This window comes from Pleurodeles waltl, chromosome 7 (genome assembly GCF_031143425.1).
Source record: "Pleurodeles waltl isolate 20211129_DDA chromosome 7, aPleWal1.hap1.20221129, whole genome shotgun sequence".
In the NCBI taxonomy this organism is placed as follows: domain Eukaryota; kingdom Metazoa; phylum Chordata; class Amphibia; order Caudata; family Salamandridae; genus Pleurodeles; species Pleurodeles waltl.
The window spans coordinates 1346226469-1346253435 of record NC_090446.1 but is presented as its reverse complement, the minus strand read 5'-3'; the positions used below and the strand labels follow the sequence as shown (position 1 = coordinate 1346253435).

The 26967-nt window shown below is 43.1% G+C and overlaps 1 protein-coding gene across 4 annotated transcripts in view; it reads left to right on the top strand.

Annotated features, from left to right (window-relative positions):
• Nucleotides 1-25934, top strand: part of TNNT1 (troponin T1, slow skeletal type) — a 71991-nt gene extending 46057 nt beyond the window's left edge. For all 4 annotated transcript variants that reach the window (XM_069200744.1, XM_069200743.1, XM_069200745.1 and 1 more), the window contains 9 exons: nucleotides 4175-4196; nucleotides 4710-4770; nucleotides 8807-8923; nucleotides 14141-14218; nucleotides 14393-14506; nucleotides 16024-16133; nucleotides 18497-18587; nucleotides 21207-21247; nucleotides 25373-25934. In XM_069200744.1, coding sequence (XP_069056845.1) covers nucleotides 4175-4196; nucleotides 4710-4770; nucleotides 8807-8923; nucleotides 14141-14218; nucleotides 14393-14506; nucleotides 16024-16133; nucleotides 18497-18587; nucleotides 21207-21247; nucleotides 25373-25418 — 680 coding nt within the window. In that variant the 3' untranslated portion in view covers nucleotides 25419-25934. The remainder of the gene's footprint in view (nucleotides 1-4174; nucleotides 4197-4709; nucleotides 4771-8806; nucleotides 8924-14140; nucleotides 14219-14392; nucleotides 14507-16023; nucleotides 16134-18496; nucleotides 18588-21206; nucleotides 21248-25372) is intronic.
• The last annotated feature ends 1033 nt before the right edge of the window (nucleotides 25935-26967 follow it).

Here is a 26967-nt window from a genome sequence, read left to right as displayed (position 1 = left end):
AATACCAACTTTTAACCTCCTTCTTCTTCGGGACAGCCTGGTATATTAGCTCTTCTAACTCATTCGAGTTTCCCACCTTACTACCTACACTCTGCACCCAGGTCCGAACTTGGAAATATTTATAGTTGGATACTCTCCTGCCTGCTACTGCCTGCAGCTCCTCCCAAGATATCAGTACCACAAGATCTGATGTCTCTAGCATGACGCTCAACAGGCAATGTTAGTTAGGGAAGACAATTGAGCCATTAAGGAAACTGGGAGCTACAGCCCAGCTGAAATTCCCAGCAACTCTGAGTCATGTACAAGAATAAAATGCACAGTTTCAGAGATTGCAGGGGGTGGATGATTGTATTAGAGAATTGCAGACATGCAACGGAGAGCAGTAGAGGAGGGCGATGAGGGTGTTCTCTGTAGCAGTTCGTTCCAGTTCAGCATTTCCCTTCTATCCTTAGACTTGGGAATTAGTAGTTGTTTTTCTTGTATTTTCTTTTTCTTTTCTATGCTAGATCTTGGTAACCCTGGTTTCGTAATAGTTTGCTTCAAGCTGACATCAGGGTTTTTCTTTTAAGATTTTCAATGTTAATGGTAGTAGTGGTTGCATTGGATGGCAGGGTTCCAAAGGCATTATGACATGAGGAAGACTTGGAGGGTTCTCCCAGGGTTTAGGGGTGGAAAGGGGCAGGGTAAGGTTAGGGGTGAGGTGATGAGCACAGGGTGGTGAGCATAAGGGGATTTTTTTTAAAAAAAAGTCCTAAGAAACTTACAGTGGTTATAGTCTGTCTGTAGTTGAGTTCTGTTATTTCCACACAGAAGAGTCAGCCACGAGGTGTGAGCCAGTATAATTAGGGTGACTCTTCCTTTAAAAATTCTGTCCTGGAATATTAATGGGCGTTGGGTTAAAAGCAGACAATTTCAGCTGTTGCAATATCTAAGAGATTCTCTGCTCGTTAGTGATCGGCCTAATGGAAACGCATCTGACTAGAAGAGTGTCTGGATATTTTTAGGCCTTTAAAAGGGGTTCAGCAAGTGGTATGCAAAAGTCAAATTGTGGGAGCAAAAGGGGTTACGATTGTCCTTAAAAAAACATCCAAAATGTTTAATTGGGGAAAGTGTTGTAGAGAAGTTGGGGAGGTGGGCAATTTTGAAATTGCCTGGTACAATCATGTTTAAACCCTCTTAGGCTATTATGGGCTGAATGTGGATAACACTGATCCCCTGAATGAGATGTTTCAGCATGTGCTGCAATTTTCTGATTCTAATAGTTGATCAGGGGATTTTAATGTGGTGTTGAATTATGATCTGGGCAGATATCGGGTAGAAAGTTGAGAGCAAATGAGAAGATGAGGTCCTGGATAACATGCATGATGAAACAGCTGGGGTTATGTGATGTGTGGACAGAAAGGGTGGGACCGTTGCAAGGGTACACATTTAGCAATAAAAATATATAGATCACTCAAGGATTGACTACTTTTTGGTGGATCAGAGGCAAAGGAGGTCAGTCCTAGATGTGTGCCATGTGAAAGCCCATCTTTCCCATCATTCGGCTGTACTCTTGGATATTAATTTAGGTGTGAAGATAGAGCAGCGCAGCGCAGGTAGACACTAGATTGCAGGTTTCTATTGGACGAGAATGTGATCAATGATCTTAGATCAGACAAAGAGGAGTTTTTTCGCATTAATTTGAAACATGCACCCATGTGACTGGTGTGGGACTCTTTCAAAGCCTTGTCAGAGGTAGACTAATTAGGTCGGTCTCTTTAAGAGAAAGCTCTACAGGGATGAGATTAGTAATTTGGTGCGGGAGGTGGAGGAGAATCTGTCACAATAGGGGTTGGTTTGGAGGAGTCAGAGCAACAGAGAGGGTTGTAACGAACAGCTAGGCATAAGTTGACAGCAGTGGTGACAGAAAGGGCCAGGAAGCGATGTGAGGCAGATAAATTAGCCTATTTTGAGTATGAGGAAAATTGTGGGAAACTTCCGCCCTGGAAAACAACATCATAGCTGACCAGGAATTCCATAGACGAAATAGGCAGTAGGGAACTGGGGCCATCTTGAGTAATAGTAAAGATATTGAGGATACTTTTTGGGATTTCCTCGAGGATTTATACTCAGAGGATCTGGAGGTCACTGATGAGATGGTGAGGACTTGGGTAAAGGACGCAAACCTGGGGGCATAAGCGAAGAGCAGAAAGTGTTGCTTAATGGTTATATTGAACATTCTGAAGGAGAGCAGGCAATCAAGGCCAATGTGGTAAAGCTCCTGGGCCTGATGACCTGTCCTTGGAAGTTTACAAGGCCCTGGGTGACAATATAATTCAGATTTTGACTAAACTGTTTGGAGGGATCTTGGAATCTGATGCCCCGTTACCCCCTGGAATGAAGCTACCGTTACCTTAGTTTTGAAACCGGGAAAAGTTCCAAGGTGTTGCGATTCATTTAGGCCAGTGTCACTATTAAACTGCGATTATAAGATTTTTACAAAAGTTATGGCTTATCGCCTGGGTAGTGTGATTGGGGGGCTCCTTCATGAGGACCAGAAGGGCTTCCTGAAGGGTAGGTCAATGTATGAGCTAAGGCAAAGTTTAATTAGTTCAACAGATTTAGCGGTAGTATGCAGGGCTCTGTGACTGTTATGCTAGGCGCAACTAAGGCATTTGACAGAGCTAAATGGAGGTATTTACATACCTTGTGTAAGATCTTTAACTTAGGAGAGAATTTCTGCCAGTTTTTGCAAAACATATATTAGAACCAACAAGCTAAAGTCCCGGTGAATGGCTATTTGACCTCACTTTCAAAATAGCAAGGGGAACCAGGCAGGGGTGTTCATTATCACCGCTGTCATTCAATTTATATATCAAACCTCTAAAATAAGAAAAGAGAAAGGTATAGCGACGTTTAAGTGCATTGGATGTCAAAGGAAGGTGCATTATATGTGGAAGATTTCATGGTGTATATACGTCTGACTTAAGTGGTACGTTACCAACTTTAGAGAGATTGACGACTGAGTTCAGAAAAGTGGCAGGGTATCTAGTAAATCATGCTAAGATGGAAGTTATGGTTAGGAGTATGCCGAGGGAGCGCTGCTAATCAAAAAATAAATGAGGTATTTGGGGGTGTTGATTACTCCGGCTATAAATAAGCTCCCAGAAGTAAATTTTGATAAGGTGATAAGTAATTCCTATAGGTTGATGAATAGCTGGGGTCACCTGCCTCTCACCATCTTAAGAAGAGTTAATCTGGTTAAAATGTGTATCGTGCCAAAATGTACTTTTGTGTTCAATGCAGTGCCTTTGATTTTCAGGAGTAAATGGTTTGATAAGTTGCAAGGGAAGATAAGCAGTTTTATCTGGGCATCAAAAGGGGCACGTATCGCCTAGAAGAAATTGAGGAGGAAAGGGGACCAAGGAGGGGGGGGGCTGACACAGTATTATTCGTGAACATTTCTATTGAGAAACAGTAAGTTTCTGTTGAGTAGCCCGGGAAATTTAGGATTGAGGGCTATGTATGGAACTATGTTAAAGAAAGTTCAAGGTGCTGACTTCGGTTTTATGTATACATTTGCCGATCCTAAGGTTTTTTTTTTAAGTGTGAGGCTTAAGCTCTTACATGACCTGGCAGAACTCTGGTTTCAAATCAGGAAGGCCACCAATCTTCCATAATATAGCAAGCATGCCCCTATTTGGGTCTCCCCATGATCCCTGGACAGTGCTTAATTTGTGCTTGTTGTTTCCGGTGCTGGCCACCGGCACTTATTTTTGAGGGCCGGCGCTTATTCTTCTGTGTCAAGCATTTGCTGCGAGCAAAAGACACATATGAGAAAGACGGAGGAAGAGAAAAACGAGAAAGCGTCACAAAGGTAGAAAGCAGAAAGCTGCAAAAGTGAACTGAAGGGGCTGGGAGTAGCTTTATATGAATTGAAGAGGCCCGAGATGGCTTCAGGATTGCGTTGCCTCGGTTTCGGTGTTCCCACATTCAATTGCAGCAGCCGCGGGTTTAACAGGAGGGCTTTGAGCACCGGCACATTTTTATTTACAAATTAAGCACTGTCCCTGGAATGGGTTACATATATTTTAGTTATTCCTTTGAGGGAAGCGGGTTTTCGGTGGGGGGAGCAAACCTGTCGCAGTGGTTCTTGTAATCTATTCTCTTTCTTTTCTCCCTTGCCCCTGAGAAGAGGAGGAACGCCCTAGACCAAAGTAAGTGGTTTAAGTTTTCTTTTGTTAGCAGGCTTAACACCAATTTAAATACTAACTTAAACCATACAAAACTATTTAAAAAGAAGACATATGCAATAACTTTATGATATCGTGCAAAGGTATACATTGCAAGGAATACAACACATAAAAAGCAATAAATATATATAAAATATATGTTACTATTTGTGCTTCATTAACTGAGCTCTAGTAATACGATATGACAGTAACACCGTTTCACTGCTCTGTTAAACTGAGTCTGAAGGCTTTGCTAACTAGTGTTATTACATAATTGGTCCTGACTGTATCGACTTTTAAAGGATGGAACGTTGAATAGTTCCGCGCGGTCTCCTGCAGGAGGAGCATTAACCCACTCAGTTATGGCACCAGTGTAACGCGCTTCCGCTCTAGGCTGATGAAACATGCCTCAGATCCGCGATGTAAGCTTCACATTTGGTTTGTGGCTGCTGTGAAATGATTTCTACCTCTGACATGGTCTGTTCGCTCTCTCCTCAGGCCTTTACTCGCACAGCTGGCTCCTCCGAAGATCCCAGAGGGGGAGAGGGTAGACTTTGATGTGAGTAGCACGGAGCTGACATCTGGGGGTCATACCACCACATCTGTAGTGTGAAAATATCATTGTTAACGCTGTATTGTTGGGGTTTTATTTCATACCAGCATGACAACAGTGCAGAAAAAATATAGGACCTCCACTCTTGCTGCCTCGTAGTTTCAGAATAAACATTCTCAGTTTGGCGTAAGTGGTGAGTAAATGGACCTGCGCGTTAGTCAACACAGAGGCCCAATTTGCCTGTGCCTGTGTACGTTCCTAAGCATTTTAGGAGGGATTGTAATAAAAGGTAGGGCTTGGATGAAAAGGATGGGGAAGGAGTTACTAGGTGAGGAAACTGGCGGCGTCCATAGTCTTTAAATGCTGGAGTAATACTTTCTACATTCTTAGGGCCCGATTCACAAAGGGCCTTATGACTCAAAGACTCAAGAGTCTCCGCACTTGTGGCAAAATCTCCGGACTGCAGTGCTCAGTGTGGAGACTCCGTCCAGAGTGTGGAGGTTCCACCAGGAGTGCGGGGACTCCGCACTCATAACTTCCCGAGCCGTAAGTCCCTTTGTGACTCAGACCCTCTGTGTCCAATTGTGGCTGCTGCACAAATGCAGGGACCAGAAAGGGCTGGGGTCCTCAAACCACTCTGTAAAGTGTGTGGGGGTATATTTCAGAATAGATACAGACTTTGGGCCAGAATGGGCGAGAAGGGGCTTAGGCCATGGACGTGGCTTTATCCAGAAGGACTTCCATCAGAAAAGACAGGATATCTGCCAGAAAATGATGGCCACCTTTCACTTATAAGTTTAAGCAATGATATTTCTTTACACTAATGACACTACGAGTTTTCCCTATGATGAAGTGCTGAAAAATAAAATAAATACTAGCAGAACCCGTCCCTTGATGACTGGATCTGCTCCTTTGTCAGGGACTGGACACTGAGGTCTGTTGAGGTCCCTTCTTGGCTGCCAGAGTAAGGGGCAATTCCATCCAGTAGCCATGGTGCTGCCCTGCACAGAATAATAATGAGAGGAGTCAAATATCTCCTTGAAATGGTTCTAATCAGCAGCAAAAAAACACAAACGCAGTGGCGGCCGGCGGCTTTAGGAGGGAGTGGGGCGGGCGAGAAGCACACAGACACACACACACTAATTCTTTCACACACACACACACATCCATTAACAACACTCATAACATTCAAATATGCACGCACGCACCAGACATTCATTTTAAAAGTTCACACACACTCATTCTTTCACACACACACACACACACACATCCATTAACAACACTCATAACATTCAAACATGCACGCACGCACCAGACATTCATTTTAAAAGTTCACACACACTCATTCTTTCACACACACACGCACGCACATCCATGAGCAACACTCATACCATTCAAACATGCACACACGCACCAAACATTCATTTTAAAACATCACAAACACTAATTCTTTCACACATGCACGCACATCCATTAACACTCAACATTCAAACATGCTTGTATGCACCATTCATTTGAAAACATCACACACACACACACACACACACTTACCTTCAGCCTCGAGGTCCCAGGAGGGTTGAGATTGCTGCCTTCCCTCATTGGCTGACCTTAGGTCAGCCAATGAGTCTTCCCTGAGTCAGTGAGACTGCTGAACCCACCCCACTCTGTGACGAAGTGTCACTGATTGACACTCGCCCTGGGCGCTTCAGGGCATAAACCTGAAGCGCCTAGGGCGAGTGTCAATGGGTGACGCTTTCCTCGTCACCCAGGGGAGGGCCTCGAGGCACCTTTGCAGAGCCAAGGAGGTCACGCCTATAGGAGCTGTGACCTCCTCAGCCCAGCAAAGTTCAGCTCAGGCAGCCAGGAGTCTGCGCAAATCGTGCATGTCTGCCCCTGGCTGCCTGACCTGAACATGAAGAGTGTCTGTCAGGCTGACCTTTGCTCAGCCTGACAGACACTCTTCATGAAGGGCAAATGGTGGGGGGGCGTGGCCCCTCCGCCCCAAAGGACGGGCCGCACCTGCACAAACGGTACAAATTGCCTTGGCAATCTTGTAGATCTTGATTAAAAATAAAGATTAACACTCAATTGATTAGCAAGGCTGTAACTTCTCTTTTGCATCATGGAGGAGAAAAGAGCTGGGCCAAATCTCCAGAAAGCCAATCTAGTGGAAGTTTCAAATGCTAAAAGCAAAAAATCAGGAACAAAAATAGTAGCAAGAAGGCAAAAACACGATGAAAAATAAGGAATCAAATGCCTTGTTACGCATCTTTCACTTAGAAGTACATCCTCACATATTTCAAACAGGAAGTGACATCACAGGAAAAGACTACTCAATTTTGGGTTGGGAATCTCAGTAGCATCTTACAGACAGACTAGTATCTTGGAAATGGCAGTTTATAAGGCTTAGACATGCTCCTTTCCTGAAACTCCAGGTATTAGTTTGGCACACAAGTAAGAAGCCCAAGTTTGACATCCTTTGCCCAGCATTGAATTCTGCAGTTCTGCCTCTGCCCTTTATGTTTGACACACCAGGCAGCTTGAGGAATACCACTCTCTGTGACCGACAGCTCAATGATGCCAAAGCAGTGCAAGAGCAGGGGCACTAAACTACATGCTGAGCACGGCATCCAGCAATATGCGATCCAAGTGGGAGACGCACTCCTTTCTCTCTTAAACACATGTGGGCACTCCTTTAAGCACAGATGGAATGCTCTCCTGTACAAAGAGGCAAGAATTAATTTTCTGTCTCACATGTAGTCATGGCCAAAGACTCTGCCCTAACATTAGTCATTTTAGGGATGCTTGTGCTTCTCAGCATTCCTGTAATTTTGTGGCATAGTTATTGTGTGGCTGAGATTTAGTGCAAAACCTGGGTAGATGTGGGCAGGTGTTTTCTATAAGGTATGCACACAGAAAACATCTCTGAATGGGGTACGTCGTTATCTCTATCGCACCTGTGGCACATTTATGTGATTCTGTATTGAAGCAATCCCACCTCATTAGCCACTGCTCTTCAAATAAAGACAGTTTGAAATTCTTGTAGTTACAGGAAATACTCCTGAAAAGTGTGCTTATAACAGGGTATTAGAATACACTATAGTGCAACATAATGTACAGTAAAGTATGTAATATTGTATAGCAGAGTTCCAGACACACTCCTTTTAGCCTATATAGAGTGACCACCAATGATCTGATTAAACGTGATGCATAAATTCTACGTGTGAACTGGCTTGTAGGGATATTGTGAGATATCCTGACAAGCCGATTCCTTTGACAGACTGGAAGGCCGGGGCACAACCAGTCATACTAAAGGCAAAGGCCTCTTCCTCAACATACAGGCCTTCCCGAAGCAATGGCCTATGAGGAAAATCTCCCTTCTCAATAGGCCAGTCTGCTTCTGGGACGTTTGGATCTTGATCTATGATAGGGGGGCCACTCGGGTCTATTTAGCAGGACACCACATTTCCAATCTGGTTTTTATTTCAGAAATCAATATGTTCTAGTAGTTGCACTCTTGGTTTACTTCAAGTGGACACATTAGACTAAATAATCAATACTTTGTTACAGAAAGTACCGGAATGGAAAAGTGATGTCCTACTGACATGCAGGTATCTCAAACCTTATCTGTGAAAGGAACACATTATTGTTAATTGGCATTGGTAGCACACACTCTGCCATATATGGCATCCGAGGGTGGTGTTTTTGAAACAGTTTTGACATTTCCATCACAGACATTAATCCAATTTTATTTGTAGAGATATTTGGTAAGTAGTAAATGAGCGTTTAGTCCTGTTGAGTGGCTCTTTCAAAACTGATGTGTTGAAATCTTGATGTGGTGAGGCAAAGAGCCGTCCCAGAAACCATAGAAATATCTTCTTGGCTAATCTACATGCCCTTTGAATGGTAAATGTAACCCTGTGGTAGTGTGCAGAAAACTGGGTGAGCTCAAAGATTGAGTTGTGGGTGGCAGGTAATTCCTTTTACATATAAGGTAGTGCTGCATCTGTGCCCCATTGATAATTATTTTCCCTCAAACCAGGACATCCACAGAAAGCGCATGGAAAAGGACCTGCTGGAGCTCCAGACCTTGATAGATGTCCACTTCGAGCAGCGCAAGAAAGAGGAAGAGGAGCTGATTGGACTGATGGAGAGGATTGTAAGTCTGAAGGGTCATGATCTGTCCACACTTGAGAACTCCTCCCAGGTTCCTGTATTTCCACCTTTTCCAAACAACCTGTTCCCTGTTAACTTGGAATTATTTTGTCTCAACACTATTTTAGCTCCCTGCATTCACTGCTATTTTCGTACATGTATTATTTTTTTTTATAATGTTACTCCTGAGTCGCACCCCAGCTTGGTTATATTTCTCAACATCTCTCCTAGGATAATGCTTCAAGTGAACAATGTGTTGTGTTTATTCACTCTGTATAAAAACTATTCTATTGTACTGAATCCCTTTCTCCCTGTTTGCAACAATGTCAACGTATTTGCCAACAATGTCAACATATTTACATTTTGTCCTTTTTCCTTGGAGGACTTAACTTTTCAGTGATTCTGGATTTCTTCCCTATTATCCAAACATTTAGGGCCTCATGTACTAAGGGCTTTAATATTTGAAATCCCACTGATTCAGTGAATCAGATGGTTTGCAAATGATAAAACCCTTTTTGAAATGTACTGAGCCCACTTAACAATTCAGAAATGTTTTCCAAATCGTTTAGTGGGTTTAGAAAACCATGAAGAAGCATTATTTGGACGGGCCATGTTAAAGGCGTCCTTCCAAATACCAATCCCTAATGGTATGTATTAATGTTTTGTGACCAAAATGCGGTCACAAAACATTATTATTTTACCAACAATTCAAAGAAGGTGGTAACCCATTTGCAAACAGGAAGGGGTTCTCAAGGCACCCCTTGCCTTTTATGAGTGCTTAGCAAATCTTTTTTTATTAGGAATAGGCAGTGCTCAATGAGACCACTGCTTGTTTGTAAAAAAAATGCTTGCAAACGTTCTTATTTTTTTAAATGCATCCTAAGAGCTGTAATTACAAAAAGATTGCTTTTTTTGAAAAGCAATCACAGACATGACAGTCTGATGAGACCAGAAGGCCGCTATCCCTGTGATTGTTGCCAACTGTAATGGGTCACAATTAGCGAACACCTCATGTATTTTAAGAAGGTAAATCAGATTGCCACAGACTACGAAAATTGAAAATCAACAAATGAATACATTGGCCTGTTTGCAAAATCAGAATTGATTAAGGAAATGTTAGTGTGCAATTGGCACCAGTTTTACTGAATTTATTCTTAATACATATGGCCCTTGGTCTCTGTAACTGAACACAACACTCCAAATTTGGCCTTTCGACCGGGACACAGTACTCTAGAATTGGTCTCCAGAACTGGACCGATCACTAACAGATGTTGCTTTCAAAACTGTATGGAATACCCTTAGTGTGGCCTTCAAAACCGAACACAATGCAACACAGGTAACCTTCAGTGCATGACACAGTACTCCATATGTATATTAAAAATTGCATGCTCTTTGGACCTTGATACACCATTCCAGATGAACCCTCCCCCTCTTGGCTGGTATGTTTAAAACCTCACATTCCAAGCAGTAACTTTCTTCAATGTTTTGGCACTTATTTCATTTAGCCTAATTGAACAGTCATTATCTGTATACAGATCACTTCTGCAGATTTCCACTCTCTTCCACACGCTGTGACAGATGTGCATCTTCTGAAAATGAGGACACTTGTCAAATCCTCCAGATGATCACATTTAAATGACCGGAGGAACTGTGGTCTAAGAACCAGTATTGGCTCAATTCATTGAGTGCAATTTCACCTATAAATCAAATCACTTTCATAGAGTAACCTATGCATTGAATTATGACTCACCGGTATCATCTCACCAACTTTATAATCAAAGAGGACCATGTAAACCATGATGGGGTAGTAGGAGGTGTTCTCCTGTTGAACTGTAGTTCTAGAATCACTGGTAGGTATGCTGAAGGTAGTACTAAAAGTAGTAGTGAACGCAATAGCAGTTGCAGTAGCAAATGTAGTATCAGAAGTTGTGTTACTAGGTGTAGCCCTAGGAGAAGTGGTGGATTACATTTTTTTCAATTAGCTTTCAACAATGTTTCTGTTTTTTTATGCAAAGAAAACTACAATTAGCAGTGCGACCAGCCAGAGTAGCACCAGTAATTATATTAGTAGTATTTGAAATGGCCCTCTGTTCAAGTCCCACAAACATTTTCTCTTCCTCCTCCTACTTTTTTTGCTGGATTTTTGCTTGTTGGCTTTAGGACTCTGTGCACTTTACCACTGCTAACCAGTGCTAAGGTGCATGTGATCACTCCCCAAACATGGATTGATTGGTAAATACCTGATTGACACATTTAATTTACATCTAAGTCCCTTGTAGAGTGGTATACCATATACCCAGGGCCTGTAAATTAAATGATACCGGTAGGCCTGCAGCACGTATTGTCCCACCTACTTAAGTAGCACCTTAAACCTGTCCCATTGAAGCCTGAAGGCACTGTCCCACTGCCATGCAGACTTGACATTTAAAATCTTTTGCCAAGCCTTACACTCTCCTTTTATTACATATAAGGCACGCCTAAGGTAGGCCCTCGGTAGCCCACAGGGCAGGGTGCTGTGTAATTAAAAGGTAGAACATATACTTTTTAGTTTTAAATTTCCTAGTAGTGAAAAACTCCTAAATTAATAATCTCCCTACTGAGAGGCCTACCCCTCCCATAGGGTAACATTGGGGATTCCCACCCAGATGTGGTAGATATGACATATTTGGTACCTAGGAATGTGCAATGATAAACCCTCTTTAATGGTAAAGTCAGATTTATTATTACAAGTTTGAAAATGCCACTTTTAAAAAGTTGGCATTTTCCTGCCCTTAGCCCTCTCTGCCTGTAACCTGCCTTAGGTAACATGACTGGGTGAACTGACAGTTGGGACTTCGTGATTTCACCACAGACCGTCACACAATAGAGGAATTAGCAGAGACTGGATGTGCCATTAACTGACTTTATGGGGTGGTGGAGCTAAGCACAGCCCCACTTGCAACTGAATAGGCTGGGCTCTGCCACAACACAATAGATTTAACGACACTGTCAGTGCAGCCAGGTAGGATCCAGGACAGGGGAGGCAGGAAATTCCTGGAATTTCAGAGAACCCTTCTGGAAACATCTGCCAACTTCTAGGAGCAGGACAGCAGGGTCTAAAAAGAGGCCTCTCAGACCTGTTCCTCAGTTAACTACTGGACCTGTGGAAGGACTCTCAGAGGACTGCCTCCTGTTGTGACCTGCTGTGCACTCTGCTACACTGCTGCTGTACCTGGAAGGACTGTTTTCCTACCTGGAGCCTGCCTGGGAACTTTAGAGACCAGCCCTGCTGCAGAGCCCTCCATCACCCCCTACACCCAGGACTCCAGAAGTGACCCCAAGGGCTAGTTCAACCGATCTCCTGTTGTGGGCAACATAGACATAACAGGCTCCCACCATCTTACACCTGCATCTGAACCTGAACCCAGTATAAGGGAGTACTGCACCCCCAAGAGGTCTTCCTCCACTCCTGCACCCTTGGTTTTGGTGGTAAAGGTACCCAGGTGGCCATTTTCTAAACCAGAGGACTTGCTATTTTGGACCGTAATCTTTAAAAATTCCGAAATCTGGTTCTAGTAATTGGATATTCATTTTTATTAAAAGTATCTCTATTTTTCTAAATTGGTTTGGGATTATTATTGTGTTGGGTTTTCACTGTGTTGCTGTTTGTGTGCTGCATAAATACTTAACACATTGCCTCTAAGTTTAGCCTGAAGTCTTTTTGTGCCAAGCTACTCAGGGTAAAGAACAGGTTAGATCTGTTACTTTATTTTAGGTCACCTTGCATGGGATTGTGGCTGTTGCTTGACCTAGGGCTAGGCTCACAACCCAGACAAACAACGGTCCAATTTCTCACAAGTAGTATCAGTATACATTGAAGAACTAGATGAAGCACTAATGGTGGAGTGAACATAGTGCTTACACACTACCTATAGCACTAGCCGTACCTGTAGTAGCAGTACCAGTAGTAGGATTAGTGATTGTGATACCAGTTTTAGTAATAACAATAGGAGCAGTTATACTTGTTGTTATAGTAATAATATCAGTATCAGCAGTAGTGTGTAATTCACTACTTCTAGAACAAGGACCTTGGTTAGTGGCACATGCAGTGGTAGTAGTAAATAGTCCACCTCCCAGCTCAGAACCCAGCATCCCCCATGCAGGTTTACTCTCTGATTGTATCACTGTCTCTGGCCCTGTTTCCTGCCCTACTGCCTTTGGAATGGTTTTATGCTAAACAAATATCACATAAATATATCATTTTTCTAGTACCAGTACTATTAATAGGGCCATTTGTATTATTTGGTGATCTACTACTAGCAGCGGTATCAGTAGTTTTGATGGCAGTATGAATGGCAGTACTGCTAACACCATGGGTAAGTGTTATCAGTAAAAGTAGCAGAAGTATTACTTGTAGTACCAGAAGAAGCACTAAGGACTGCACTGATAGCATTGTTGATGGAGGACTAATTTAAGGTGAGAAAATATTACCTATAAATCTTAACATTTAATAAAATGCTATAAAATAACATAGATCCCAGAACTGCTTTTCGTGGCACTACACTTGTGTAGCACCTCAAACATGATAAGGATTGATACTCATGCCCTTATTAGAAGTGTGGCGGTCTTAATACCGCCACACTCGTGGTGGCGGTTGAACTGCCTCCATAGTGGCAATCCGACCGCCACATTACAACCGCAGTGGAGAAGCCACAGTCCGACCGCAGGCACTGCCAGGTTGCCACCAGTCAACAGCCTGGCGGTCGTAATCTGCCAGGGCAGAGTGAGTCCCCTTTCCGCCAGCCTTTACATTGCAGTCGGACTGCCATGCAAAGGCCGGCGGGAACAGGGCATCAGGGATCCCATGGGGGCTGCACTGCCCATGCACCTGGCATGGGCAGTGCAGGGGCCCACATGGACAGCCCCGTCACGCTTTTCACTGCCCAAATTAGGGGCAATGAAAAGCACGATGGGTGCTGTCACACCCAACGCACCGCAACATTGACGCCAGCTCAAATACGAGCCAGGCCATTGTTGTGGTTATTTCCCACTGGGCCGGCGGGAAACTCTTAATAGGGCCCACGGAGGGATGGCCGCATAGGCGGTCATCCCAACGCGGGACTTTGTCAGGCGGCAGAATGAGCCCCTCAGTGCCTAATTGTAGAGGCATACTTTATACAGTGCACCCCTAATGCAGTTTTAGGCACGTGTGGGTAATGATGCTCTCCACTTCTCTTGTCAGGAGCACCGACGGGCTGAGAGGGCAGAGCAGCAGCGCTTCCGAACAGAGAAGGAGCGTGAGAGGCAGACGCGGCTGGCGGTGAGTACATCATGTTCAGGGAGCTTTCTGCCTTGTTGCTAGCATAGCCCACAAACTGAATTCTGGGGTGGAAGGGTGTTCTCAATTTGGGTATCCAAGTTCGAATGTAGGAAATATGTCTGCATAACATCAAGCAATTTCTCACAATCACATACTTCTCTTCTTAACTTATAGGAGGAAAAAATGAGGAAAGAAGAAGAGGAGGCCAAGAAACGGGCTGACGACGATGCCAAGAAAAAGAAAGTTCTCTCCAACATGGGGGCTCACTTCGGTGGCTACCTTGTTAAGGTGAGGTTTGTCTAGGTTAGCTACACTGGGCTCATAAAAGGGAATTGGAGTCGGTAGATGTATAGGTGCCATAGCTATAGGTAGGATTCTCCTTTTTAGGTTCATTATTTTTGTCTTCGTGCTTACAGGTTGCAGTGAAAGTGTTCCTTGGAGTGAGGTGGCAATATGCCTGGCCTTAGCTTATTCCTTCTATGTAACTAAAACTAAGTTGTATTTAGCACTGTGATGAAGAGTTGCTATGCACTGTAGCAGAACATATATATTTTTTAATTTATTTGCAATTATCTATAGCGCAAACAAGCCCCAGTTGTGTGACAGAGTGCTCTAAATAAGACCAGTTCTGACACATAAGGACAGTTATGTTACATAAGCACTTGAGAAACAATGCATTACATTTCTTACAGGCAAATTTCAAGAGAACATTTACATTCGGCTACGAATAGAAATCACAGACACATAGATTGTGTCTTTTGTAGGCTGTAATTACCTGTCACCGTAGAGCCGGTGCCAGTCCTGACCAGTTTCCCCTCCTACACAAGAAGTTGAAAGTAAGGTAATATCAGCATAGATCCAGTGGAGTGATGCCCCAGGTCCTGGCTGATCTAGGCCAACTCATTTACAAACAATGTTTCTGTAGTTCAGGATTATGACATTCTTGCTAAATGGAGGTACAATTTTGATAGCAGTAGATGGCCAAGAAGCCATCTTTGCTTCGAAATGGTTGTCTGCATTACTTTTGTACTGTTGCACACTGATGGATCTGGCATTACAAAGACTGCAGATACGAGTACTATTCATAACTGGCATGTGTCAGTATGTGTCATTGAGCTGTGAGGATTTTTCCCACCATGATGCTTTAGGGGCATGGTGAGTTCTCCAACCTGCCAACTGACCTAATGTAGGCATGACGTAAGTTAAGTTGACGTAAGTTATGCAGGGGTGACTGTGATCTTAAATCTCTTTTTCTAACCGGCAACTGTTGTGTCTGTGTGCTTTCTGTCATTTCTGGGGTCTTAGTGGACCACATTATTGCACTTTTGTCCTTTTCTTATGCTTGGTCCTAGGATTGGGTGGGCTAATGCTAATTCCAGCGGCCTTTTCTGTTTCACTGGATAGATCTGTCATATCTAATATCTATCAGAGGGTCCAGATCATAGCCACTGTTCTTGGTGTGGTTGTCTGTCCTCACGTTTAAGATTAAAGGGCAAATGTAGTGAGTTCTGTCTCTCCCTTTTCTATTTCAGTTGGAACAATGCTCCCATTCCTATTTCCATTGCCCCTCTGTGTTTTCATTTACAGCTGGCGCCTGCAAAGAACACTCTTTATCTCCATGCTTTTATTTCCTGGAACTTTGTCACTGCAGACTCCCAGACATTTGCAAAGACTGACCCTGATGCGTGGCCTTTAATAGCTAAAATAAAATAATAACAGAAATATTAAAAAGCAATACCTTCCTGGCTCTAAATTGGTGATGTGGTGGGCTTGCTAGGAGAGTAATATTCTATGTTGTCTTGTAGGCTGAACAGAAGAGGGGAAAGAGGCAAACGGGTAGAGAGATGAAGAGGAAAATCCTGGCTGAAAGACTCAAGCCACTGAATGTGGAACATCAGAGTGAGAACACCCTGAGGTAAGCAGGCCAAGAAGTATAGTGGAAAGCAAAACCATTCCATAGATGGTTCTGGACCAAATTGAATTGAAGGGCATTTATAGAAGGCATTCTATGCTGAAGCATCTTTAGATGCTGAACATCAGGCTGTGGGCACACAGACGGTAATGGTGTTCAGTGTTGCTAATGTAGCAGGTGGTATTCTGTTCAGGACTGATATTTCAAAAGTTGATATAGTGCCTGTACTGGTATTTTAGCGACTACTGCTTTGCATTTTACAATTGGGGAATGTATAGGAACTTACCCTGTATTCTTGCTCTCCCTTGTCACTTTTCTTTTTAAAACTGTCATACCTGTGGGTGCACTACCTATGCTGGAGTCCCTAAACCTACATGCCCTACCATATACTAGGGACTTATAGGCAGCCAATTATAATTATACTAATTTGCATTATTCATTTTACACAAAGCACTGGCCCTGGGACTGGTTGGCAGTACCCAGGGCACAGCCAAGAGTCAGTAACCACTAATATCTGTCCAAAAAGTTTGGGGGTGACCAGGGCAAAAAGGAGGCTTTTCATACACTAACAACCTATACCTCTGTACTGGACTGACCACTTTGCCATCCCTATTTCCCTGCTCATCATACCAACAAATCAAGGACAACACAAGAGAGAAAACTAAACCTTCACATGCTGTAAAGACTTCTCCTAGACAACCTAATGACTGAACTTACCTCTCACCCCTTACAGAATGTCCTCCTTGCCCTGCCCACCGATTCCTTAATACCTAAAGATGCAGAATATTTAATTGTCACAATTATATGCTCCAGAGTCAATAACTCAGGAGAACCCATGGGGGTGTTGCCCTATAGTCACACATGCCCCAAGGGACTGGAGCTGTAAATTTACTGTGGTGTCCCCTCTGCCAATTTTAGGATAGCAATTCTGAAACAGAGACTTTATTTCCTGATGAAGACCACTGACCCTTTAGGAATATGTAAGACAGCGGAAAACATGTTGATGACTGTATAGGATAATAGGGTAATTAGTGACCCTGGTATATCATTCATTTATGTTTTTAATCCTATTAGGACATCCAACATTAATTTAGGATGCTTCTAGATAGTTTTTGCTGATTATTCCATTCATTTCTAGTTGGACTGTGTGAAGTATGTATTCCACAATATTTTTTACAGTGGTAGAACCCACCTTGGACTCTAGTCATACCACATTTCTATGTGGGTGAGGCCTTGCAATTCCCAAAGATTACGTTGTTTGAGCATGGAGGAGATCGTATAGAACAGGATCTTTTTGTGTGTGTTTGGATATAATAGGAAGAGGAAGGTCCTAGTTTATCACCTCTCACCCCTAAAGTGTGTATGATATTCAGAATTGTGGCCAGTCACCAATGGGAAAGTGCATATGTCTCAGTGGAAAAGTGAATCAGTGCGAAATATATACAAAGGGGTCAGCAAATCCAATTGGTACACACAGACTTCAAATCAATCCCTGGTATAAAGTTTGATTATAAGTTAGTAATAAAAGTCAGTTACGGAACATAAACTGTAAATGTTTTGAGCTCATGAGTCAGGAACTAGTCGAGGTTACTAACAGGACAGGTGATAAAATGTTGCACAAATGCTGATGCATAGTGCCAAATGCATGGACGACTAAAATGAAGCATCAATCGGGATTAAACGTTCACCATACATTGTGTTGAGGGAAAATAATGACACCAATTATACTCAAAGCAGGATATTCAGGTTATCATCTGGTGCGCGAGAGGCAATTTTCAATACAACATAGTCATTTGATGTATTGCATGTCCCAGTCAGATATTAGATTCTCGGATGGAAGAGATATTAGATTCTCAGAGTGATGAGATATCAGATTCTCAAAGTGATGGTATGTCAGAGTCTCACAGTGATGAGATATTAGATTATCGGAGTGATGCCAAGTCTGAACTCAGACTTCTAGAGTTATGAGACAGTCTGAGGTCAGGTTCCTGAGTAAAATATACAGTGCCATCACCACAGTCAGTATAACATCACAGCCTGATTTGAACCCACAACACAACAAGATGTCCGGTTGTGATATTACTTCTGGAACCAAGCATCACATTGTGTCATCACTCCAGGAAACCAATGTCAGACTATAACATAATCCTAGGGAAACTGAACATGCTCTGACATCATTCCACAAAATTGTACAGAAGGGACTGCAATGCATATGAGTACTACAGAGTTGGTCTTTTATTACAGCTCCCGCGGGTAAATGTTGTTGGAGAGTTAAGATGGATGGTACACAGGAACCTCAATATGTAATCAATATTCAGACTAAATGGGTGCGAGGAGTAAAGCAAATTACCTCTGTCTTTAAACAGGGAAACAGCAAAGGAGCTCTCAGACTGGATAGAGCAACTCGAGTCGGAGAAGTTTGACTTGATGGAGAAACTGAAAACACAGAAGTATGAAGTAAGTGGTTAACTGTGATTTAGTTGAGAAAGAAGGGGATACATTTTTACCACAAGCCAGCATCCTATTGATACAACTACGGACTTCCAGCACACACTCACTTGTACACCTGTACACCAGTCTCTGCAAACATAAAATACAGAATATAATCTAAGCCTTAACCACAAGTGTAAGGTGATAATAGACCTAGCTCAGTGTAAATGGGGACCAGTCGGGCTATTGCTCCATAAATAGCCACCTTTGGCTACATACCCCACAACCTATGCACACTAAGTAGGAATAGGGGGGAACAAATGGTCAAAGGAAAATACCCCCTATATCTGATCACTTAGAGCACAAAAGATTCCTTGATCTGTGCTTTCTCTACTCTACTACATGAAGTATTCCCATCAATGTCACCGGTGGCGTAGATTCAGGTGCGAGCTACAGGCTACAATAGGGAGCTCCAGGAGTGTTTGGGTTGCCAGGTAGAAATAAGGGTGCCCTATAAAATGTGAAGAGTCTACGATGATGTAAGGGCTCATACTGCAGAGGAGTGCCCTCACACAGTAAAGGAGCTTAACATTTAATTTCCTTATATCTACCTGGCATCCTAAACCCCCATCCCCCGGAGCTCCCTACTCAAGGTTGTAGCTCGCACCAGAACATACATGACCAGTGCCAGAAAGGTGATGTGGAGATGATGGGTGAGGGCCTACTGTTGATAGAAATACCAAAAACACTTCCTATAGTAGAGAAGGTTCACATTAAGGAATATTTTGTGCACTACATACATGCTCGACTATACATTGATTTTGAGGGGAACTTTCACATAGTCTTAATCAGTAGGCAAACATAAAGTGCATATTATATTTCTTCTGCACAGTTGTCTATATGAAAATGAAGAAACTTTGAAACATGAAGCCATTACCAAGAAACCATTATGACTATCTTTTTAAGTCAGGCGTACAGACAGATTTAAGTACCTCACCAGGACCGTGTTTTCCAAAAATATCATCATAAAACACAAAACTGTATACATTCATACAGGGGCTTGGGATCAGCCGTCTTCCACACTGGTCTGTTCAAACATCATGCACATTTTGCTACCACCCATCATAGCATACTGCATGGTGTAATGGCTCAACCCACTTCATCCATTGGCTGTCTTGCACTGTGAGTGACAGCATTTACCCTGATCACATGTGCAGAGCCGCTTGAAAAGAAGTTCCAGATCTGGTGTGCACAAGCTGCTGGGCTACCTTTTTATTTTTATATTTTGAAAACTTTGCCAAATTTCTTTTGCGTATTGATTATATTTGCAAATAAATTAACTAAAAAATGATTTTTTTTTTTTTAACCTTGCATGCTTGCCAAGCATAGACCCATGGATATGCCTGCTCACCTCATTAAGCACATACATATAGTCTGTGGCAGGCATCCCTCCAACTCCCCAAAAACTTGTTTGCTGTTGTTTTAGAAATGATTTTGAGATTATGGCCTTCTTGGATAAGAGTATGATATTTTGACTTTCAGCCACAACAGACAGAGGAACCTGATGTTGATAAAAGGGGATAATTGCAAAAACGATGCATGTTTGTTGCCATTTTATGTTTGTGAACTGTTGACATATAAAATGTGTATTGTTATGTGATAATATCTGCGGGATGTGAGTAAGGTTGAGCCCTGCTGTCATTTTTTTCTTGACAATACAGATAGATTAAACTCAAATACTGTGGGTGAAAACACTAACTTTATCTGTAATGCTCACAAATAAGCTTAACATAAACCTGGGCTTTGAGTTTTCATATAAGAATTGTGAGAATTTCAGCACTCTGTGTGCCTTGGAAAAGTGGGGATTATGTAGAAAGTTGTATAAAGGAGCACGAAGAACAGGACTGAGGTGGTCATTTTGAGTTTGTCAGGCAGCGGAGGCCGCCCACCAAACTCAACCTGACGGCTAGTGCCGCCAGGACACCGCCGGCCCTCTTGAAAGTTCACCTCATGGTTGGCGGGTGAAAACAGTGTTTCCGCCCGCCGGCCCTGCGGTAAAAAGGGGCCTTAACATTGTTGCCGGCTCGGAATCGAGCTGGCACCAATGTGGGGGTGCAGCGGGTGCAGCAGCACCCGTCGCACATTTCACTGCCCGTAATTTGGGCAGTGAAATGCGTGACGGGGCTGTGCATGGGGGACCCTGCACTGCCCATACCAAGTGCATGGGCAGTGCAGGGGCCCCCACAGGGCCCCTGGCATCCCCATTCCGCCAGCTTTTCCACAGCGGTGTAAACAGTCATGGAAAGGCTGGTGGAATGGGACTTGTAATCCAGAGGGCAAGGCTGCTTGCAGCACTGCCCTGGCGGATCACAACCGCTGGGACCGCCAGGCTGCAGAATGACTGCACCCTGGTGGTGTCGGCGGTTTGACCGCAGCAGCGAAGCCTTGGTCACAATGTGGCGAATCGGACCGCCACTACTGTGGCGGTCCGACAGCCACCCTGAGTCTGGCGGTCTGCTAGACTCGGAATGACCCCCTCAGTCTTGTAGGGAACTCCTATGGGTATGTGAAATGTACAAGTTTGTGGTCATACACATCCAGACATATAAACTCTTAATGTGATTGCATCTGGTTTTGTTTCTCTAGATCAACGTTCTTTACAACAGAATCAGCCACGCTCAGAAATTGTAAGTAGACAGAAAATCAATTGGGGTTGTACCTGTTGTCACAATGCCTGTATGTTGGAAAATACAGAACAGTGCCACTGTGGGCATTACCTTTCAAATCTCTTGGGTAGACCTTCATGAAGTTCAGTGGATGCTGGGTTGTATGCACACAAAGTAGCCTTTCCTCCCCAGGAAAACCCACAGAAGAAGCTGCTTTCATAGCCAAATAATCCCTGTGGATTGCCAAAATCACTATGGGCGTCATTATGACCCCGCCAGGATTGTGTTGGTGGTCGGACTGCCACCAATGCGACGGTCCGACCTCCATAATACGACCGCAGCAGTAGCGCCGCGGTTGGACCCCCAGCACCACCAGATTACGACTTAACATCGGTCTGGGGGTCCTAATCTGCCAGGACAGCACTGCCCTGGGGATTGCGACCCCTTCTCCGCCAATGGTTTCATGGCTGTAGCAGCGGCAGGAAACGGCTGGCAGAGACAGGGTGCAGGGGACCCCCTTTAGCCAGCCCTGTCTCAATGTTCACTGTCTGCTTTTCAGACAGTGAACTTTGCGACGGGTGCTGGTGCACCCAATACACTACAGCATTGCCGCTGGCTCTATTACGAGCCGGAGACAATGCTGTAGGCCATTTCCTGCTGGGCCAGTGAAAGGAAACTGAATTTCTCCCCACTGACCCAGCGGAAAACTCGTAATGGCCCTGGTGGCAACCTACCTGTCGGAACTTTGGCAGATGGGCTTTTCTGCCTGCAGAAGTCGTAATCAGGGCCTATGAGTATTTTATGGAAAATCAATCTGTTAATGAGTTCAGGGGGATTTTGGGCGGTCTCTAGAAGAAACAAAGTGACTCTCCTGCTACCCGTACCTAACAAAGGGCCAGATGTACCATCAAGGCCTTTTGCGATTCGGAAATAGCGATTTTTAAGAAATCGCTATTTCCGACTCGCAAAGTGCCATGTATCACATTTGCGAATCGGTAATAGCGATTTCTTAAAAATCACAAATGCTATTACTGAATTGCAAATTGCGATACCGGCCCCATTTGAACCTATGGCCCTGTTGGCCCATATCTGCGAATTTTTTGCATTTCCAAAATTGCGATTTCTGAATCAGAAATCGCAATTTTGGAAATGCAAAACCCCAGGGTGCTGGGGGCCTAAGGCCCCCTCTGCTGCACCCAAAATTGTTTTATGGGACATGTAAGGTGCACACATGCCAAAAGGGCATGTGTGCTTTACATGTACAATTTAAAAATGCATTTTAAATGTATTTTTAAATTTTGCACATGGTTACCACCAAGTTCAACTTGGTGGTAATTAGCGATTCCTAAATGCCCAAGTCGCATTTAGGAATTGCTTCATACATGTGCTAAGGAATCGCAAATAAGGAATCCTTATTTGCGATTTCTAATTTAGAGAGTCGCAATTTGCGACTCTGTAAACAGGGTCGCAATTTTAAGGAATCGCTATTTTAGCGATTCCTTAAAATTGCGTTCAGAATGTATTTCAAACATTCTGAAATGGCATTTTGCATTCGCAAACGGGCATTCACACCGTTTGCGAATGCAAAATGCTTTCATACATCTGGCCCAATATGATTTGAAATTACTTCTGTTTTACTCCACATCTATGTTTTTAGTAGTTTATAACAGTTTTACGAATCTATATATATGCTCTTCCAAGCACTAGTGAAATCATAAACATGAACATGGTCCAAACAGGTACACACACACACACACACACACACACAAACACACACACACAGTAGCAAAGCAAGGATGCCACGACCATGGTGCAGGAAAGGAAATTGGCTCCTTTGGCTGCTGATGGTGTAGTAAAATACAGCAATTGTCAGGGTTCAATGAGCACTTTAGGGCTCTGGGCCTCAATGCACTGCACTTGATGCACCAATGGTAGCTTCGCCCCTGTACGCACATGAAATCTTATAATGAGAGGATCTATATAATCAATGCTAAATTTAGTAGGCAGTTCTCCACTAATTGTAGTTCTCTGTACATTACATAAAATCGCCTTCATAGAGGAAGCCCAACCCATCCTACCTGCCAACATTCTGATTTGCAATTATGGAATAAAGTCTGAGGTCCTTGTTACAGGTTCTGTGACAATTATCGATCTGTGTGCAAACAGTAGTTTGCACAGGGATTGGAACTGCATTCTGTCAGGTCAAACCTGCGAAATGATTCAGACGAAAAAGTCAGGGAGAACACAACCACGGACGTTATGCTGGATTCGTTGTGTTAAATACAACTTCTGCATGGAATGCTTCATTTCCAAGTTGAAAACTTAGAACAAAAGTTATTTACCACAACCAGTAAATATCTCGCCCTGAGTTAATGGTATATATCAAGGGCTAGATGTATCAAGCTCCCGGTTTGCATTTCTTAAATAGGGAATTTTAAGAAAACGCTATTTGAGAAATGCAAAATGAGATGTATGAAAACTGCGATTTGGTAACAGCGATTTCTCCAAAATCGCGATCACTATTAGCGAATCGCAATTAGGGAAGGGGACTCCAGTCATCCCTATGGGCCTGTAGGTGTGAATGGTTTTGCATTTCCGAATTTGCGAATTCCTGTTAGAAATTTACAAATTAGGTAATGCAAATCCCAGGGTGCTGGGGGCCTAAGGCCCCCTTTGATGCACCCCAAAAAAATATTTGTGGACAGGTAAAGCGCACACATGCCCCTACATGTTATTTTTAAAAATGCATTTTTAATGCATTTTTAAAAATTGCACATGCTTACCATCAGACTTAAATTTGTGGTAATTGCATTTCCTAAATGCCAAATTCACATCTAGGAAATGCATGATACATGTGCACTGTAATCGCAAATAGGTATTCCCTATTTGTGATTTCCTATTTAGGGAATCGCAATTTGCGATTCCCTAAATGGAGTTGCAATTTCAGGGAATCGCTATTTTAACGATTCCTTGTAATTGCACTGCAAATGCCTTTCATACATTCTGAGAGGCATTTTTGCATTCGCAAACAGTGGAATTTTGCGATTCGCACCGTTTGCGAATACAAAAAGCTTTGATACATCTAGCCCCAAGTGCAGTAAATAACCCTTTTCCACATAATGAGGTCGTTATTTTGAATACAGACAAGTGTTGTAGTCGAGCAACCTCTGATATTTGAGACGATACAACATAATCATCCTTTCCCTGCTTAAGGACTCTTGGCAACGCACTGAACACAATCTCTTGAAAAGTATTTGAGGCTGCTCTTGATATAATAAAGATTCCGCATGAAGTATTACATAAAAAGCATTCAGAGCTATTGTCCAACCTGGGTCTTTATGCACCCCCTCATGTGGACATTAATCTTTTGACATGCTTTTGACAACAGGGAGTTTATTCTCCACCTCCTCTGATTAGAATTCTTGCCAAAACACAGACTGAATATGAAATTGAGGGGTGTATGCGCATGCTGGATGTTTGGCACCCTCTGCAGGCCAACTGGTGTCTGGTCATGTTCAGCTTTGTCATCTGCACAGTGTAATGAGCCTTTACATTTTGCCCTAGTTTTGGGGGTACAGGTACCGATTATACAGATGCAGCATAAACAAAATTGGTAAGAATAAACAATTGTCTAATTCTTTCAAGAGCCATTCGACTTTCTCTATTACCCACGTTTGCATTTCAGTGTCTTCTGAGAAGTATGGCTTACGGGTACTTCCAAATAACACAGCATAAAAAGTAATTTACATATTCCATAAGGTCTTGTTTTATGGCCAACATGGTGTAATGGCATGTTAAGCATACTACTCTATCCCATCTCTTGCAACTACACCCCAACTTACTTTTAGGCCCACATAAACTGTGAAAAATCATAGGTGGAATAGGGATTTAGAGGCTGAAAACGTCACCTTTGCAGTGGAGAACCTTCTGGTCTGATCCTTCGCCCCCCTCATGACATTCTGTGTGAACTTAGGCCAAGAGGTCCGGGTCCATATGCTGCAATTCTTTTGTCGCTTGTTGGGACCAATCAAAACTTATGACAACATACCACCTGCACACCTTATCAAGTTGGTTCTAAGCAATGCGCTGCAAAGGTTGGTTGAAGTAGGCATAATCATTTAACCACTGGTCTTTTTTTATTTACAGCAAAAAAGGAGCAGGGAAGGGCCGCGTTGGAGGCCGCTGGAAGTAAGAAGTCGAAAAGAGAGATGGAGCAGCTGTTCCACTAGCAAAGGATGGACCTTTCAGACCAAGCTGGCAGTATATCCTCTCTGGAAGACGAACCTACACCTGCCTGCTGGTCCCTATCTAGACGATAAGAGCATTTTTTTCAGAGGGGCTGCTCTATGTCCCCTGGTCTGTTTGTGCTGCGAGAGTGTGTAATGAAAATACCCCCCCAGAGAGACACTTGTCTACATAGACCAACACAGGAGATGTGCCCCATGGTCTGTGTCTCTAAAAAGCTAGTGGGGCTGTGGCAGAGTTGCTCACGTGTCAAGCATAGAGTGACATGTGACTGGCAGTGCCCCGGCGCTAGCAGCCTTTCAGAAGCACTGTCATAAAATCTCCCTGCTATTCAGAAAGGTCATACATTTTGGTTCTCGTCCCCCACTCACCCTTTCACATTCCCCTTTTCACATCAATGTTTTTGTTTTCATCTCCAGACTGTACTCCACTCATTAACAATTAAAATATTGCAGAAAAAGAAGGTCTTATCTATTGCATTTATTTCATAATTAGTAGATATACCCAGTCAAGATGTTATAAAGTCTGTGTCACATCCCTGCATATACATATGAACATCTATTCATTGTGGCACAGGTCACGAATGGAAATGCACCAATTTACCGTCAGTCAGATATGAGGGCAGGAAATGTCATTCCTTTATGTCTACGACACACCTTTTTTCACTTTCTTTTACACAGGTCAGTAGAAATGGGAATCTTGAGAATCCTTCCATGGAACTTTACATATCAAGCTAGAACAATGACAGAAATACACATCGAGATACCAATGCTGTTAGGAGACGGAATGCTGGTTAAGAGTGTACACAACCAGTAATGGGTAGTGACTTTGAATGCACAATCAGAAATAGATTGACAACTCTGAGGTTTAACTCGTAAACTGCTGGGGCTTTTACTGCTCCAGTGCTGAGCCCTTTTTATGTTTGTTTGGGGGGCTTCAGACTTAAGCCTGCAGTACTTTTTTTCCACAAAAGATATTCACACTAAATGTGTGTGCTTTTATTGCCCAAAAACCTTGTTTTTTTTTAAGTGCTATTCAGGAAAGCATATTTTTGTTTCTAAAAAAGACATCAGTATAAGGTTTGCTGCACTAACATCACCATCTTCCAGCTTTCAGAAACGAGCAGAGTTGTAACAAACGTGTTTTACCACACTTTTTGCATTTTTCTGAGTGGTAGTTCATTTTTTCTATGTTTTATGTTTTCAGCTTACTCACTGCTTGTGGTGGTAACAAATGTAAAACACATGGGTGAACCGGAGAGCTATACTTTTCTGAAAGTTACTCAAAACGCCTAATTCATCCAGGGGTGTTGTTTGTGTAACTCGCTCATGCTTTTCCCAAAGAAGCTAATAGCTAAAATAAAAAATAATGCAAAAAATAGAACTAGCTGGCAATGTTTTCTCCTGTACTTTTTGCCCCAATGGTCGATTTATAAACATAATATAGAACTACGCCCATCACACTCTCCTGGGCACAGGGATGTATGGTGTTTGTTG